The 18,935-nt window shown below is 37.7% G+C and overlaps 3 protein-coding genes across 3 annotated transcripts; 2 read left to right on the forward strand and 1 right to left on the reverse strand.

Annotated features, from left to right (window-relative positions):
* Positions 1 to 5,129: 5,129 nt before the first annotated feature.
* LOC149926289 (TD and POZ domain-containing protein 2-like) lies at positions 5,130 to 5,666 on the reverse strand. Its single transcript, XM_090159292.1, has one exon. The coding sequence runs from the start codon at positions 5,664 to 5,666 to the stop codon at positions 5,130 to 5,132; it is 537 nt and encodes a 178-aa protein (XP_090015418.1).
* An 8,426-nt stretch (positions 5,667 to 14,092) lies between these two features.
* On the forward strand, positions 14,093 to 15,936 carry LOC149926290 (uncharacterized). The gene is made up of 2 exons (XM_090159293.1): positions 14,093 to 14,873; positions 15,245 to 15,936. The coding sequence occupies exons 1-2, from the start codon at positions 14,093 to 14,095 to the stop codon at positions 15,934 to 15,936; spliced, it is 1,473 nt and encodes a 490-aa protein (XP_090015419.1).
* A 452-nt stretch (positions 15,937 to 16,388) lies between these two features.
* Positions 16,389 to 17,603, forward strand: LOC149926291 (uncharacterized). Its single transcript, XM_090159294.1, has one exon. It carries the CDS (start codon positions 16,389 to 16,391, stop codon positions 17,601 to 17,603), a length of 1,215 nt encoding a protein of 404 aa, XP_090015420.1.
* Positions 17,604 to 18,935: the final 1,332 nt, after the last annotated feature.

Genomic DNA, 18,935 nt, shown 5'->3' on the forward strand with positions numbered 1-18,935 from the left:
TTTCTCAATCAGTGAGGTCCATTTTTAAATTATAATTTTATATCCTTTAGTTTACGTTTTTCCTAGTTTAAGTACTAATTTCCAAATAATTTGCTATTGAGTTTCCACTAAGAATAATTTGATGTCGAGGACGGAAACTAAATTAATTAAAAGTAAACTACGTTTAGAGTGGTGTGACAATATGCATGAAGGAAAGCCTTACAAATGCAAGTATTGCAGTTATCGCAGCAAATGGAATTCAGACGTGAAAAGGTATTGTGTTCGAAAGCACAAGGAGCGGCAGCGCCAGGAACAAGATAAGACAGTCGAAAGTGAGCTTCGGAAATTCACGCGCGTCCATTCGCCTCCTGGTGTAATTACGAACACTTTTTAAGCGCAAATCTTTTCGTTTCAAAAACCTTCTTTGATAGCTTAGGAAATAAACAAATTCCTCAACGTCGTTGAAAATTGTCTGAAACTTCTATGGGCTACGACTAAATCTAATGCTATTTCTGATGCAGGTACATATCACGCGACCTTATATGTAAACAATCTTATATTTGCGATAAATATTCAATATAATTAAACTTTTTTGTCCTAGCGTTAGAACTTAAGTTTATGTTATTTCAATAGCTTCAACAACACTATTAAAGGTTGATTTAAATTACTAATTAAGACGTAAACACCAATACCTTTGAAAAAATGCGCCTTAACAAAAATTTACACCAGCTTAAATGTTTCGAATGTTGATTGACACGGTATTTCACTACAAAAACCTTACAATGGCGACTGTTGACGCGGAAACTTTGTTCGCTCTAGTATACCCTACAACAAATAGTCCTAGCTTCGACGCACTGACTGAATAAAAGTGTGAAAAGAATTTACGAACGCTATTATTCTTATTTTAAATAGTTCAATTTCTTGAAGTAGCCATTTCAGATACTCCCTAAAATGCATAGTTGGCATAGTTCCGGCATAGGTCGATTTCCTACCGTAAACATTGCTACTATAGAAAGTAAACCAAGGAGCGGAATCACTATTTATAAGGCAATGTTGTTTTGTATCAGGCATAGCTCTTTTTGCAGATCGGCATTGCTCTGACATAACTTTTCGTATTATATATCTTTATATGTGTATTCTCTGGCATATCTAAAATCAACCGACGCGACATCGGCCCACGACAAACGTGGCGGTTTGGACTAGGCGGACTTAGCGCGCGATTCCAAGGGGGGATCGAAGTCTTCGCCGAATAATGTCGCCTGACGGCGACGCGCAACCCCATACTAAAAAATGCTATGGGCCATCTATAACGCAACCTAGAGGACAGCACCAAGCCTTACGCACCAGGTAAGGTCTGGCGTGGAATTTATTCTATCCCTACGAATCTCGACAAAAAAAGCTTTGCCTGATTCAAAACAACAATGCCTTATAAATAGTAATTCCACTCCTTGGTTTACTTGCTATAGTAGCAACGTTTACGGTAGGAAATCGACTAATGCCGGAACTATAACAACTATGCCACCTATGCATTTTAGGGAGTAGCGCCATTTCAAACTTCGAAAGACTTAGGCCTGTACGGTTTAAGATAAGCTATACCAGGGTTGTAGAGTGATGGTTCGATCACTTAAAATTCTACCTTAGGAGAGTTTGGCTAAAGAAAATGGACAAATAGATGGCGTGCCCGACACCGTGTAGCCCTTCACCCGTTTATAAGAGTTTCCTCATTGCGTGTGAGTACTAAAAGTGAACCAACTTTAAAGTAAGTGGCGGGAAATTTAAAATGTGATAGGTCACACCCCTAGTTTCGTTTCTTGGTTTTTAACACGTGCAAAAATTAATAATTTTACCAAGGGGCAGTTCACTCCTTCGCAGAGTGCAGAAATAGTGACGATTATACAGCCAAAGTTACAGATATTAAATTTAATCGGATTAAATTTAATACAGCCAAAGCTACAGACTTCAAATTTGATCAGATTTGATTAACCAAGTGTGCAATTTAATCATGGGAGTGAACTGCCCTCGAATTTTACCCAGATTTTCAAAATAACTCAAATTTCAGTTGAAAATATTTATTTAAATTAAAACTTTGAGGAACAGAATATACTCATTGTTTTCACTCAACTAGAAAAACATAAACCGCTTGTGAAGTTAGTGTAACATAATGGGACTCGCAACCTATGGCTAATGTATTAAAATCCATGGTAGAAAACACTTCATTTGTAACATTTTCAAATAGGTCTTCTGTTGGCTTAGCACAAACTATTTTTTACAATTCTTTCAATTTCAATAACTTATGAAAAAGTTGCTGCGATGGATATATAAGTCCACCCCTAGACCTCAAGTGTGCCAAAAAAGCTTCAGGCATGAATTTAGCTTCTTTATCTCTTGTTGTTGCGAAACATTTTTCACAGATCTGAAATTTCCCAATTTGGCAGCCTCATACCAGCCAAGTAAAAAAGTGGGCAGTCTTCGGCAGTTGCTTGATTGTAGTTGCTTACTTTGCAATAGGAATTCTGCCACATTTTAATTTCGTCAAAATTACTTAATATGATAAGTGTATCGATCTCTTCTTCAATAGTCAATTAGGCATAACCCTCCTTTCTTTAAAAAATTCCAGCAATTTTTAACAGCACTCTTGTAGAGTCGTAATAAATATTGGCTCGTTTAGGTGGTTTAATCCGACTATTTACATGTCGTCAGAAATTTGTATACCGGTGCTCCTGAGCCGAAGCCCAGTACCCAGACCCTACCTGACCGAAGTCGGAGGTGGAGATAGGACCATTTGATCAGAGCTAACATATCCCAGTGCGCCACCGCCCTTATGGGTTACAAGAGCCGGACCCCGACTCCCCGGTAAAGCCACCAGTTATTGCACACCCTGACCCATTAAGGGCCTCCGACTATGTACAGTGTGTCAAAATTTAGTAGCCCTCTACTAGAAAATTGCATCGCTTTTCGGTGCGCCGAGTTGGTAAAGGAAAGTTCACCTGGCACACGGACTATAATAACAAAATTAGAATTTGAAAGAGGAAACTCCGGAAGAGCGCCGGCGGCTATCGCAATTACCTAAGGGTTCAAAGGACGTCCGAACTTAATGCGGGATTTAAAAAAAAACTCGGCGATTTCGCGTCGGCGGCATCTGCTATTTTGTGCGTAGACTTAGTTATCCGAGGGAACTATGTTCTAAAACAATTTCATACATTGACCATCAGGATTTAGTTCTGAAACAGTTCGTACAGCCACTTTAGTTGAGCCACTAAACTGATCACGTTGGGTTGTAATTTCGAATAGGCGCTTAAATAAATCATAATCCAAGAAAACCGCCAAGAAGTAATATTTCCATAGCCAGGATCCGCAAGGTATTGTTCACATAATACTTGTTGAAATAATGGAAACTTTTCACTTGTAAACAGAACGTCGTGTATTTGCCAAGCCTTAATATGTAAAAAAAAAGCTACCTGGCTATAAACGAACGGTTGTTGTGGCCGTAATTCCGTAAAGCTGAAACAATTCCCTTATTTTAACAAGTACTATATTAACAGTGATTTACAGATCCTGGCTGTCAGAAATATTACTTTTCCGATATTTCCGTGGAGGATGATTTATTGAAGCGTCTATTACTCCGAGAATGACTAAACGACTTGTTGATTTAAAATTACGAGATCGTAATTAACATAGAAAATTATCACGCAACTATATTGAAATTTCAAATTTTCCTGATATAAATTAAAACTTGTCCCGACATTCTTTACATTTCAGGACATCGTTCCTTACTTACACTCTAATACCGTCGTTAGTTATTGTTGCTGTTTGGGAGAGCTTATTGTCTTTGAGAAAATGTATATATATCTCCACCGGACTGAAACAGTGGGTATATACAGGTAGGTGTTGCGGTCTTGAAGTTGAGGAAACGGTCTTGAAGTTAGGTGATGGTAATTGGTGATTGGTAACGTGTTAGTAGGTTAAATAATGCGTTGGAATTAGAAAATATGAAAACTGCATTTATTTACACGAAAAAATCAAAGTTTAAAATTTGGAAGGATAACTTCTCTGGTTAGCGGGCTCAAGAGATCTGCCCAGCGTAGGACCCTGGGAACCGTCGAAAGCTTTGTTCTTCCCCTTCTTACGCCCCTGGGTAGATCCCCCTTACAGCCATCCCTTGGCACGCGGCATCCCAAAGAAGTCAAATTGCTTGAGAAGTGATGTTTATGACTCGGGGATGGCGGCGATGGGACGGCGGACAATCAGAGAAACTACCCCTTTTCGCAAATTGGCGAGTTTCTTGGAAATTCGACCGTTCCCCCTGCCCTACACTTTATTGGCAATGGATCATCGGTAAAAGCTCCCAAAGGTTGACAGTTTATTTCAGGAGGAAAGTTGGGATAAAATACCTTTTAAAGCTTGGAATACAATACAATGAAATAGAAAGTACACTGGTTATTTTTGGCGCGAAAACAGGTAGTTATATTTTTTAGAGTTAAGCTATACATTATTTAAGGTACAAAATGAAAATTACAAGAACTTTAAATTTATGTTTAATATTAAATAGATTTTAACGGAAAGCGCTTTAATTGTAATACGCTTTCACAACAGTAATAGCTGTTAGCGTCAAGGTATGCACAAATCTGTCCGATTTACGGAGTTAATTATAACCATTAACGATTAGGTCAAGCGGTTGTCCTTTCGCCTTTGATCCCTCACGTGTTAAGATTTATGATAAATTTAGGTAAAATTGTCTTAGGCAAGCACCGAATTGTAGTTGAAAATCCACATATTTGCCTTAAACTTAAAAAAACTTGATTAATTATTTTTTATTAAGCACTCCCCCGGGGTGTCGGAGTGGTTAGCACTATAGCCTCGCAGAGGGAAAAGCCGGGTCCGTTTACAGGTTGTGGCACTGGGTGACAACTTGTGATGTTTGCGCCCTCGTAATCGTTGCGGCACTTTGGGGCCATTGGACCAGCGTAGTAGTTGGATATCGGCTGTTTCAAATTTGAAAAGTAAAAACATTTCTACGCTTAATAAATATCAAACGGAAAAATTGAGATTTAAAGTTTTTTTTTAAGATAAAATATTTAATAGAAGAAAAAAGCAGCTTTTTTCTAATTTTTGGCACCGCGAACGTATGAAGCTCCACCGCGTTTTCACTTTTAAGTTGGTTTATCATTATTTTTTCGCTTAGGTTTCTCAACCTCTCGATACTCTGCAACTTCGAACATTTTGCGCGCGTTTTGTTTTATATTGACGGGCACAATGTTTAGATAAAGATATTCTAAAAGGCATTGCAACTCTTGCCCGTTTAATTGCTCGCTCAGTTCTAAGTTCTCTTTCATTCGATGTTCAAACATCGCTTTGAAGTAAGGTGACCTGAGCGACAAAATGCATTTGTGGGCGTCAAACACCCGCCCTTCTGACGACTTCAGCTGCACGTCGGGGCAGACATTTCCTTCATACTCCGCTTTCATAATTTTCGTGTCTAAAATGGACGGAGTGACCTCGCCAATTCCCGATTTTATAATCATGGTTTGAAGTGGATAAATTAGCTGGAAATAAGACTCCACGCTACATTCGACCGTCAAATCATGGTTCGGTAATAGGCTTGCCACTTTCTTTCTGTAGATGAATCTAGAAAAACCCCAACCAGCGTGATTGTTCTTGATTATCGTAAATTCAAAAGTGAAGGACATTTCTCGGATTCCTTCCGAATTTCCACCCAAATGAAGCACCGCTCCAACGTAATCTGCGTCGGTAAGGTATTGGCCGCTTGGATAGATTTAAAAAAAAATCTATACCGTTACTCGAGAGTATGCCCCGAAATTTGGGCTTCTTATAAACGCGCTTTGGCTGACTGGATATTTCAAAACGTTTTCAATAGTTCAATTTTAACGATATTTGTGGCACGGGTTCTTGGTCCCTACAAAACAACCAGGTCTTGCATCCGAGGGAGCCATGTTGAATGCTTTAATTCTATTTTGAATTACAAATTATTCGAATTAATTAAGCTAGATGATTTAGGACTAAGGTGGTGCCTTGGATATTAGCCTAGCTGATTATTATTATTATTAGCACTATTATAAGAAACGAGAAAAAAATAACATAAATCTCTCAAATGTCCATCAAGGTATTAAAAATTTAGGTAAGATTATAAGATTAACTAGCTGAAGAAGGACCGCTCCTGCATCGTAAATTAAGTGTTTTCAACTTCACGAAGTAGTCCTATCAGTTTCTTTATAACACTTGTTTTAACTATTTCGAAATAACCGTGAAGCAAACTTTTGTAAATTTAATAATAATGTTCATGCCCCGAAAAATATGAAAAGCTTAAAATCCTCCTGTTAATCGCCGAGCGGTCAAATTACATGATTAGTGGGGACATTATTACGATTGTACGAAAAAAATAAGCCATTTGGCAATAAACGCTTTTGAAAACTTAATTTCCCAACTTACCTAAAAATAGATCTTTGGTTAAGACCGCTGGGATTAGGATAAACTACCAATATATTAACAATAAAATAATAAATTTGAAATCGTACGACGCAATTAAATAATTTAAGAATGGCGAAAACAAGCGTATAAACTGAAGCTACGAGGGTTAAGGCAAACGGAAACGAAATACCAAGACCCTATTTTCCTACTATTGCAGGAAAATTTTAATTTTTGTATGGGGGACAAAATATTTAGTGACGTTCATTTATAAGTAACATAAGGACACAGGAAAAGCCATTTCTTATAAGTATACCGCCAAGAGGTAAAAATGTTACATATTTCGGGACGAAGCTAGTGTTTTTAATAATTAATATTATGTCCCTATTGAGATATTCATCGTTATTGAATAAAACTAAACCTTTGTCATCATTGAAATTTCGATAATTTTAGCCAAGGTTCGCAAGAAGATAACTATAGCTAAAGTCACGTGAGAATAGTTGGCGAAATTGCCAACTAAACGTGTCTCTTTTTTGATATGGTATTATTGTGTTAAAAGGAGGTCTTACAAAATTTAAACAAAAGTCGTACCTATGCTGTTACTTTATTTATGATTCAATACGTTTACCTTTTGGTGTATTATTCCCAGAAGTTGAGGGTGTTGCTCCGTGACTAACCTCCTCTGGAATGCAAGTTTTAGCTGCAATAGTAAGACCAAATGTAGTTTACCAAGTATGTTCATCTTTGGTTGGGTCGCTTAAGTAGATAGGCCAAACAATGGCGGTCTAAGTTACTTTTTATTCTTGCAAATGTAAATAATATTTTGTACATATAATTTACTTACATTTCTTAGCAATTTTCTTTTCATCCTTTTAAATATGAATGTATGAAATAAATATATGTTAATTATCTTTAAGAATATTTAAACTAACGTCACACTCCGCAGTCGAATTTCTTTACTTTTATTTCTTGTACTAATCATTGGACTTAAAAAATTAGTATTTGTGGCTAATTTGCGTGTGAAAACAATACCTGCGCCCCTACCGGCATTGACCGAAAATAAATTGAACATGCTTATTTTATCTAGGAAAATGGGGGGGGGGGGGGAGCTTAGAGGGTCTCGGGATTACTTTTAGTTGGTTTCTAAGCGGAAACTCGTACGGAGTACAAGCGGAGGATAACGCTGAAAACGGTAGTATCTATCGCTGTTGTGAGTGACGTGCTCTTGCAGGATTGGAAAATCGCGTTTTGTTGTAGTCTCGTTACTTGGTCATATGACAGAGAGAAAAACACTTTAATTAGCACTACAATGCAAGGGGTATAATTTTAGCTTTGCTGAAGGCGGGGATTTAGTTTATAATTTACTTGTAAAACGTTTACACAGAGCTAGTCTTACATTGGTTTTTTTTTCAGTGCCTCGCGACAACAAGGAGTAACATATTTTGTAGGAACAATGTATACTTACTCTTTAAGTTTAAAATATAGTATGTAGAGGCGGGAGATTCAAACATACGTGTGAGATTTAAAAATATAGCATTATGAAATAACTCCTATAACTATTTTAGTCTTACATGAGCTTAGTACAGGCTATTGTAAAGCGACTTTGCACAAAGTTTGAGCATTGTGGTATTTATTTCCGGGTGCAGCTCTTCAGTTTACAAAATTTAATCTGTTCGGAGAAAGCTGCCAGCCTCCTTTTCTTTCATTTCATTACAGGTATAGTTAACCATTTCGTAAAATTCTAAAGTCCAATGATTATGAAATTCAAATTATTTCTCTACTGTAATTGAATGGTCGTCATAACAAATCCAACCTTCATCTTTCTTACGTATGTTATCACCAGCTAATTTTTGATAGCCTAACAAAAAATTTCAATGAGTTTTATCAAGCTATTTTCTCAGTATAATCTTTTTCCTTCGGTAAGCGGTCGGAGATTTGTTTGGCTACGGCGATAATGTTTGGTGTATATTTTGCGGCGTAACTTTAAGGATATTTTATTGCTCGTACTTCTTCCAAAAATTCGTTTTGTCTATTTGGCGATAAAACGTCTTTTTTCTGATTATCTTTAGGTTTGAGACTTTCTGTTGACTTTGTTTTTGGGCGTTTGACCGTATTCGAGTCTATTATCATGTGTTCAGGAGGCGTTTTGAAATCGGACATCGAACGTTTCTTTCCCGGTGTGGTTTCTATATTTGCTTTTGAACTGGAAGATTTGGGAGAAGTAGCGGTATTCGAAGTAACTTTTTTAATATTCGATGACAACGGTGTATTTCCAGATCTTGCGTGTTCTCCGACTGGGGTAGAAATCGGACTACTCGCTAGTAGAGACTCACTTTCAACGTTTTCTATTTCCGCGTCGTTTAATTAACCGCTCACTTCATTTACATCTACCTCGATTACTTCGGGGTTTTCAGTTTCAGGCCTAATTGATTTTGGTGCGTTTTCAATATTTTCTAGTTGGCCTTCGGTTTTTTCTATAGCAATGGTCGATGGTATGTCCCTTTCTGTCACACAAGGTACATACTTTTGAGAATGCTTTTTCGAAATAAATTGTATAAGATTGATTTGCATATCTCTCTAGAAGGGCAAAAAACTGCCTTTTGAAATTAAAGACAGGCCTGCCTAGTCCGGCTACGTCTTCAGGTGGCGAATTCACATAGATATCCGTTATTTCAGATGTAATTTTACAGAATATTGCAATTAGTGTTTTTAAATATTAATTAGGTATTTCCGGCATGACATTTGATATAAATATTTTTTCAGAGCTCTTGCTAAGTCGTTCTACATCTATATGTACTATAATGACGTTCAGTATTGGGGCGAAAATTTAGGGGAAATCGTGCCGATTTTGTAGGAGGGATCTACAATGTCGTTTAAATTCGCCACTCCCGCGCAATAAATCAAACGAGACTCACTCGTCCGCCGTTATATCGAAATTTATATTGTTCGGGATAACCGTGCTGATGAATTGTGGAGTTGAGTGAGATTAATACAATCAACGTTGAATGAAATATAGTATTTTATTTGGCACTTAGACCTTAAACTTAATACAAGAACTATGACTAGGGTTGAGGTTGACCCGGACATTTACTTTCTTATAGCTTATAATCACTTTTATTCTTAACTATAATATTTGACCTATCGTATTTCCTAAACCCCTGAATTAAACCTGGTTCGCGACAATGGTTTCAACTTTGATTATGACCTTTTGTATTTATCAATTACTTACGATCTTTAGGATCAAGAAACTTAATGGCTAATAAGTTAGTTTAAAGTCTTACATTTAAGCTCTTCAGGGTAGTATTCCTCTGGTCGTCTTGACCCCGCACTAGACACTACGTTGATTGACACAACTCGCGATTTTATCTTATATTTTACACTTCACAAATCACCATCGACTCTCAACTTAGCTTAAGCCCTAGGCTCTCCTTTTTGCCGGTCCCGCGCGGCCGTCAGCTAGCCTCTCGAGTCTTCTTCAAACTTAATTCTAATATTATAACCGTCACGGCTTTATATACCGTCCCTGTATTTACTTAAAAAAGAGAACTAAAGAGAATAAAAAAAACACTGGTGGTCTTACCATGACCTTGAATGGATTACCCGGTTTGAACTATAGATGGCACCAGGTTTGCGGTCTATAGTTCAAATCAGGGGTTTTTAAACTAGGAAAATAGGTGGACTTTTATATGTCGTATGAATTTAGCCCAATAATTACTGAAATTTAACAATTTTTGGATCGAAATTGGTTGAAATCGTTATATACCCCCCCCCCTCTTTAACAAAAAAAAACAATACAGATTTAGCAACTCCTAAACAAAAAAACCTTGACAACCCTCTCCTTGTTTATAGAGCCGATTGTCCAAAAAAACCTATGAGGAGATTACTTTGAGGTGTGCCTTATTATAGTCTGTTGGTGGATCGTTGTTTCCTGTCCAGGTGGTGGTGAAGGCGGATATATGTTTTGAAAAAATGGGTTTTGTTGGTGGATCCTTCGCATTGAGGGTTTGGGTGGGCTGTGACGGCTTTTCTTTGACCATGGGAATGGCTTTTGATGGACGGCACTTGCTGTCGACGTGGCCGTAATCCTGGCATTTCTTGCAATAGGTGTGGCGTACTATCTCGGTGTATTTGGGATCGTCGCCGAAGGAGCTGTGGCATTCCCAATATCGCCTAGTTTGCGTCGAGCGTCTCCCATCCAGTTAGCACTGTCGGAGCTTTTCCGTAAAATCCAATTTGGATTTGTCAATCGGTTTAGACTTTAGCCTCCGCTTGTGGTGACTTTCCGCAGGCAGTATTGGATCGGTTACGTCGTCTGGGTCAAATATTGGACGACGCTTTTAGTTTTAATAGATATAGTTGAAATAATAATTGCACCAATAAATGATTTAGATTAGTTAAAGATTTTCCTGAGGCATCATTTACAACAAAAATTTTATTATTGTTTTTCAAATGGAGTATGCGAAAGGTTTTAACAAAACACTGAATATTTTCAAAAAGTAATTTAGACATTGGAGCCGACAAACTTAAAGCATAAAAAACTGTCTTCAAATGTATTTGATAATAAAGTTCTGGTTTTTATAATTAGTGTTATTTCTTTACTTAAATTTTGAATATCATAGCGTTAAGGTTTGCATGCTGATTTTCTCATTCGAACATGAAAGCTTTATTAAATGATATTTAAAACAGATAAAAATAAATAAAAAATGGTTGCTTCTTCGTTAAGATTTGAATGATATATTTGCCATTCAAATTTGAACACAGTCGCGTTGATATACGAGTGATCTTTTAAGAATTACGTGGCCTTCAAAAATTAGTGTTTCTTCATTCAATTTTGCAAGTTGACTTCCGATGTTTTCTTGCGTCTGGAGAAACGAATTACGGGTTTTTCTACATCTGCAAAAAACTTTCTCGCTTTATGAGGATGCTAGATATCTTACGAAATTATATTAAAGCTGAACGGATTTGAAACTGGGAAATGCACCTGCAAGCCGTTCAATACACATCAGGTTAAAGAATCTATTTACAAAGTATGTTACAACTGGAAACCAAAGCGCCATATGTGTATGCCAAATATCTTGAAAATTTTCAATTGGTACCACGAAGTGACAATTGTTGGAATGGATTGTCAACCGATCTATTAATAGAACAGGTGTTAATGCGTAATGTTAAAGGAACTTCTGGCTTAACTCGCAGTCGTGCAATGACTGATCAACAAAGACTTCTATGGGATATGTCTAACCCATGTTTTGCGACAATGAACGGCGCAATTGTATCAGCGGCAAGAATGAAAAGAGAGGACGAAGAATTTATCAAAAACTTACAACTGAATTTCCTGTTTAACTGTGTGTCCTACAGTTTAAACATGTGGAACGAGGTTAAAGTAAGAACTTGATATTTATTATATTTATCAGTGAGCGTCTTTTATACGTAAGATATCTTATGATTGGATCATTTTATAATCAAACCGTTTAAAGGTAAAATTTATCATTAGAGATGTTTTTCCTTACCTTTATTTTAATTTTGCATAAGACGGTATTATTTAATAGTCAAAACATAATTTCGATTTCTCCAATACGGGTTTACAACCGTACAAGTCTCGTAAAATGTATTATAAGAAAATAATGATTATAAGTATAATATTGATATAAACAGGTATATTGAATTACTTTTTAATCATATCACTAGGTAAAAAGGAAGAGCTCTGGACCACTCTGTGCAAATTTCCCCTAGATTTGTACGGGGAAATAGAAAATCAAAGGGGTGCTGGTATCACCCTCGAAACAGTGACGACTTGATCTGGGTGTTTTGCCGGCATCGAGGATATGAGAGAGACCGTTGAAAACACCAAGGAGGAATCTGAGTTTCGGGACGAGGTAGGGGATAGAGGTCCCATGAAAAAGTACGGGTCAGCATCGTGAATACGAGAGAGACCGTCGAAATCGGAGCCAATCGTAGATTTATTGACGGGTTGCCCTACGCCAGCGTGCGCCTAGCCCGGACAGGTAACAAATCCAGCATGGGTAGCAGTACCCTACTACTGATGGCCGCACCTTTCACGCAAGCCACTCAACCCAGCAGAAGGAGCAGCAATAGGCAGTGGGATTAAGAGTGGATGCTGTAGCAACTCCAGTCGACACCCTACCTACGTAGGTAAAGAGTCAAACCCTTTGGAGAGAGCTCCTAAAGGGGAACGACGAGCACACAGAAGTCCAAGTAACGCGGCACAGCTGGCACCAGAATGCCCAGTGTGACTCCAAAAGGCCGGGAAACAGGACCGCCATGCCCGCATATGGAGGCCTGCCGCCCCACATCAGGCTACCCAATCCGCCGAGGCGGCCAGTTTCTCTTAGTACATTTATCTTTAGCTAAACGTTCAGGTCTAGCAATACGCAACGGCATCGACGTTATGGCCTAAAGTCCATTTTTCAGGTATTAGTAAGTATTTCATACAAACTAACTTCTAAGTTTGAAGAAAATATGAATTTAGTTTTTAAATAAAATCCTTTTATATACTTTGAAGGAATCTTTATACGTTTTGAACTTGAATAAAATTAAAAACAATAATCTTAGATACCCTTTAAAATTAAATTCGTACAACTTTCAACATTTCGATTTATAATAATAATAAATAATAATAATCAGCTAGGCTAATACCCAAGGCACCACCTTAGGCCTAAGTCATCATGCGACTTTTAAAGCCCTTAATTCAGGTGGCCGGGTTACAATGCGTAGGAGGGTGGTGGCAAGCCCTGCATGCCACGCGTTCGAGCCAACAGCTCCCTACACTAACTATTACCGTTAACCTCAACAAGTTTTTGTGGAAGGGGAAACCGAAGATCTCGGGGGAAAACCCCTTAAACCAGTGGGGAGAGAACTTGCAAACTCTACGCAGAAGGAGTTGTTCCGAGTTTTCACCCAGTGCCACAAGCTGGGATCGAACCCGGCTCCTCTTGCTGCGAGGCGAAAGTGCTAACCACTCCACCACCCCACCTTATCAAGCATTGGATTGTACACTCTGTTTAAATAGTCTTCGACAGGTGAAATTTTTGCCCTCTTTTTAATTCTGCTAGAAAACTATAATAGATAGATCGATGAAACCGATTGCAACTATTATTTATTTTGCAATATCTTTCGTTATTTATCGGTTTCATCCACCAAAAATTAATAGTTTTGGCAGCTACCGTCAAAACTCATTTTTGACAACTTTTTAAATATTGGTTCTACGGCACTGACTCGCGCGTTTTTGAATTCACAATGGTCGATTCATATTTAGAAAGTGGAAAAAATTTCCCTCTACAACCAACGGTTGAGAATTTATCGCGTTAACAATCTTTCGTCGAAATTGGGAAACACATAAAATGCACCAAGCGATTATTAATAACGTAACTTCGACAGTGCTCCAACAACATGTTTAATTAAAGACCGGTTTAAAATTATGGTAACCATTATTATAAACAATTTCTAACGCAAATAGCTTTTTAAAAGCTTTAGCGTATAAAAAGGATATTCCTAAAACCACTTGCCAAGTTGTTCTTGGGATTTGGTTTTTTTAAACCGGCCTTTAATTAAATATATTTTCAATGTTATTGAATCGCTGTCGAAGTTCATTGACTGTCGTTACCATGTAATATTTCCGTGGAAAACAGAGAAAAACATATTGCCAAATAATTTCAACGTGGCAAAGCGACGAATGAATGGACTGGTCAAGAGATTTCTAAGAGACCCTTCATTCTATGCAGAATATAAAAATGTAATTGACGAGCAGTTGAAAATGGGAGTTGCGGAACCAGTTTATTTACCCATTACTAACGAACCAGGAACATATTATATGCCACACCAGGCAGGCAAGAGAGAAGAGAGTTCAACAACGAAATTTAGAGTTGTGTTCGATGCGTCAGCACATTCTGATAATGTTCCTTCGTTAAATGACTGCCTTTATAGTGGTCCAAGTTTGAATCCAGACTTGTTACTTCTGATGCTGCGGTTTAGAAGACACCAAATAGCAATCTCAGCCGATATTGAAAAGGCATTCCTCCAAGTGGCCTTAACGAAAGAAGAGAGGAAATCAGTCCTATTTTTTTGGACAGTAGAAGAAAATGGAAAACCTATAGAAAATGAATTTAGAGTTCTCCAAATGACACGCGTAGTTTTTGGAATAACCTGCAGCCTTTTCCTGTTATCTGGAACTATCAAGTTGCATTTAAAACACTACGATGAAATGTCCAAAGAAGTAATTGCTCTCTCCAACGAACTGTACGTTGATTATTTAGGAACCAGAGCAGACACTGTGCCAAATGCATATCAAGTTTCGAAAGGCTGTAATGAAATTCTGAAACATGCGGGAATGACTCTAAGAAAATGGTTGACAAATTCACCCAATCTAAGGACTATGTGGGACTTAAACTCAGAAGATGAACACTCAGAAATAAAATTTGATGGAGAAAAAACCAACGTAGAACAGAAGATCCTTGGTCTTAAATGGAATTGCAATAGTGATCGACTTTCTTTCAACTTAAAATTTATAGAAAACATATTGAACAAGTTGGCAAGCCAAAATATACCTCTCCTCGGAAGAGTTTTTAATTTTCAGTGAAACGTAACTGTATCCGTGGTTGTGCGGTAGAACGCTCACCTCTCGTTCAAGAGGGCTCGGGTTCGAATCCCGGCCGATTAAAAAATTATACTACACCCAATAACAAAAAGAGGGCGTTTTTGGAAAAACCTTTTCCCTGATTCTAAGAAACTGCGTACGCAGTGATTACCCTTTGCCCCGAAAATGCGAACGCGTTCGCAGGCCTGACAGACAGACCCACAGACACGGTGGTTGTATAACCCATCCTAGGTAGAAACATCCAAACTACTAGAAGATTTGTTCTTAGCTCAGTTGCCCAAGTGTATGATCCAATGGGCATGATTTCACCCTATACGGTCAAGGCGAAGATTATTTTGCAAGATTTATGGAAATTAAATCCAAGGAATGAGTGGGATGACGAATTACCAAAGGAAATAGCCTTGAAATTTCATGATTGGATTGAACAACTACCAGTTTTGAAAGACATCAATTTTCCTAGATGCTATTTTGAGGGATTTGAAGGAAACGTTGCAGAAAAGACTTTCCATTGTTTTTGTGATAGCAGTACGAAGGCGTATGCTGCTGTTTTGTATCTGAGATTTGTGGTGGAAAGTGGTGATGTTGGAGTGGTTTTAATTGGATCAAAAACAAGAGTTACACCATTAAGAGAGTTGTCACTACCTCGACTCGAGATAATGGGATGTTTGTTGGGTGGACGACTTGCGGATTATACAAAGGATGTCTTCAGAGAAGAAATTGTCAAAACTCAATTTTGGACTGACTCAAGTATTGCTTTGCATTGGGTGAAGAGTGCGACGAAAATATGGAAACCATTTGTATCAAACAGAGCGATTGAGATCCAAAGGCTGTCGGATCCATCAAATTGGAGTCACTGTCCAGGTTCAGAAAACCCTGCTGATATTCCCTCACGTGGAGCCACGATGGAAGTTGAAAACCAATAGAAAATGGTGGAATGGCCCAGTTTGGTTGAGTGGAAGCGAAGAGTTAAGGCTAAAAAAAATTTCGCATAAAATACCTTCGGAACAATTGGAAGGAGAGAAACGCAAAGTTGTTTTATTCGCTCATGTAAAAATGACAGAGAACTTGGAAGAAATTATCGATCTGAAAAAATACAGTTCTTTTTATCAAGTGTTACTAATTACAGTCTACGTGAACCGATTCATCAACCTGCTAAGAAGAAAAAAAACAACCAAAAGGACACCCGAGTGCCGATCAATTGGCGGAAGAAAAGGACATTTGGATAAAGACTGTGAAGCAATTGGACTTTCCGAACGAAATTTTTTGCCTTATTCAAAATGAATCTATGGAAAGGGCATCAAAAATTATTTCCTTGAGACCATTTTTGGACAAAGAAGGTATTCTACGAGTAGATGGAAGATTTTCACAATCAACAATGTCTTATGAAGAAAAACACCCAGTGATTTTGAGCATATCTCAAAGATTGTCTAAATTGCTCGTTCAAGATTGTCACGAACAAGTAATGCACGGTGGCGTCCAGGCAACTTTAACTCAGGTTCGCATGAATTATTGGATCATTGCTGGAAGGCAATTGGTGAAAAAAGTGATCAATGATTGTATGGCATGCCGAAGATTCCGTGTTAAACCTGGTTATGCACCGTCTGCTCCTCTGCCTGCTGACCGAATAGAAGAAGCGCCACCTTTCAGTGTTCTTGGAATTGTCTTTGCTGGACCTGATTTTGTCAAAAATGGAAACACTTCAGAAAAGGCATATATATGTCTATTCACATGTGCTATTAGTAGAGCAATACATCTTGAATTAGTGGGATCTCTTACTACGATGGATTTTTTGATGACTTTCCGCCGAATGATTGCGCGCAGAGGTATCCCAAAGACAATTTACACAGATAACAGCATAACTTTCAAAAGAGGCGATGAAGATATAAAACTGATATGGCGGCACTTAAAAAATGAGGAATTAAAGAAATTTTTTGGAACAAAGGGTATAACATGGAAGTACATTGCTGAGAAAGCCCCATGGTGGGGGGGCTTTTGGGAACGTTTAGTCCCAACCACCAAAATTACCCTGAGAAAAGTCCTACAAAACGCATTTCTGTCGTATCAAGAAATGGAAACCGCATTATTGGAGAATGAAGCTGCTATTAACTCACGGCCAATTTCTTTCATTTTCAATGATGTTCAAGAACCTAATCCGTTAGCACCGGCTCATTTGTTAATCGGGCAAAGGATTACATGTTTGCCACCGCAGAGGGTTCAAAATGAGTGTATTCCGTATACAAGACAAGAAATGACGAGACGATTGAAATATAGAGAAGCGTTGATGGACAGACTTTGGAAAAGATGGAAACATGAGTATTTAATGGAGCTCCGATCAGCACACCATAGTGTTATACCTAAAAGGGATACTACGTTCCATATTGGAGATGTTGTCATTCTACAAGAAGATAAAGTACCGCGACAATTATGGAAGCTAGTTATCATAACAGAAGTCCAGAAAGGACGAGATGGGCACGTCAGATCCTGTTTAGTTCGAGACGCTAAAGGGAAGATTTTTAGAAGATCAGTGAAGCATCTGTTCAACATGGAAATCACTCAACACGAACTCGATGGACAATTAATGCAAAATTAGAACTAAGGAAATACATGACTGTATTTGCGGGAGAGTGTTGAATATTTGTAGGAAAATTTATCATTATAATATTGACTCTAAATTAGTCTAAGAAAAGTATTTTTGTTAGTACCCCATAAAGGGAACCTTGACTTAAAATTGCTAGCTGTTTGGTATTTGTAAATCACCCCTTATTTGTACATGTACTCTTTCTCTCTAGTCTTTTAAAAATTGGCCGAAATGGCGCGTGACGAGTTTTTCAAATAAGAATAAAAAAAGGCCTAAAAGGAAAAAAGTTGTTATAAAAATTAGGCTCTGCAAATCAGAGTAAAATCTATAAAAAAACGTTGAATTTATAAACTCCAAAAGAGTTAAGATTGTATAAAGATTAAATAGTTAGCAAAGATTTTCAGTCGTTTTTGATAACTTGATAGCTAAAAGCTCTCAATAATGTAGTTGCGTATAGTAAAGGGCGCAAAAAGGCTTAAGCAACTCGTGTACTATCCGGTGTTTTGTGGTTATGGCTTGTTATGGGAATATTCTGAGATTCTAAATTGTAAACAAAAGTAAATGGAATTTTGATGAAATGGATGATACTACCTTGGATAAGTAATATGACTCCAAGATTCTACTAAAGGTATGTAGCTATTGTCCTTGAAATAAAATTAGCTTTGACAATTTAAGTCTGAGGCTTGACCCTTCATTTCTAGATTTTTGTCCTTCGCTAATTTTTGGAATCTGAGCTTGCAATAATACAGCTGTGATGTTATAAGTTTTCAAAATCGTATCAGACGACAATACTCTATAGATAGGTCGCATATGCATGTACGTTCGAAAAAACGTTTGTTTAAAAATCGCAAGTTCAAATATTGATTTTCTCAAATAAATGTCTAAATCACTCGCACCCCGAAAAAATCGCATTGGTAGAAACTAATTATTTTCCCCCGAAGGTAGGATCATTTATTAACTAAAAACTATAAATCTCAAAAATCATTTGGAAAAATGTTTATCGTATCACATAAGTGTTATAAACCACTCGAACCCTTAATTAACGACATTGTAGTAACTATTTTTTTCTCTTCCGATAGTAGGTTTATTTTTTCCATAACGTACACCCTGCGAAAATTGTCTAGTGTCAATGTCAGGCTAAGGTTTTCTTAGGCTAGTTTCAGTTAGGCCTTTGAGATAATTCGAAATCACGAGCTTTCAGAACTTTGACATGGTTGCCAGGTTGCAAACCGTTACGTAGTTAAGCCTTGTAAAGTCGTGCGTGTACAAAGAAATCTTATACTACTACCTAGAATGGTCCCGTCTACGGGAGAACCTGACGCCAAGACATTTTGTAGCAACGAC

The sequence above is a fragment of the Leiobunum rupestre genome, chromosome 9 (assembly GCF_980474605.1).
Source record: "Leiobunum rupestre chromosome 9, qqLeiRupe1.1.hap1, whole genome shotgun sequence".
Classification (NCBI taxonomy): Eukaryota; Metazoa; Arthropoda; class Arachnida; order Opiliones; family Sclerosomatidae; genus Leiobunum; species Leiobunum rupestre.

Bases quoted from the DNA above. Each gene is read 5' to 3' on its own strand.
- LOC149926289 (XM_090159292.1), bottom strand. From the start codon at position 5,666: ATGTCCTTCACTTTTGAATTTACGATAATCAAGAACAATCACGCTGGT.
- LOC149926290 (XM_090159293.1), top strand. From the start codon at position 14,093: ATGAATGGACTGGTCAAGAGATTTCTAAGAGACCCTTCATTCTATGCA. The intron at 14,874-15,244 runs GTCTTAAATGGA...AACCCATCCTAG, and splicing joins CGTAGAACAGAAGATCCTTG to GTAGAAACATCCAAACTACT.
- LOC149926291 (XM_090159294.1), top strand. From the start codon at position 16,389: ATGTCTTATGAAGAAAAACACCCAGTGATTTTGAGCATATCTCAAAGA.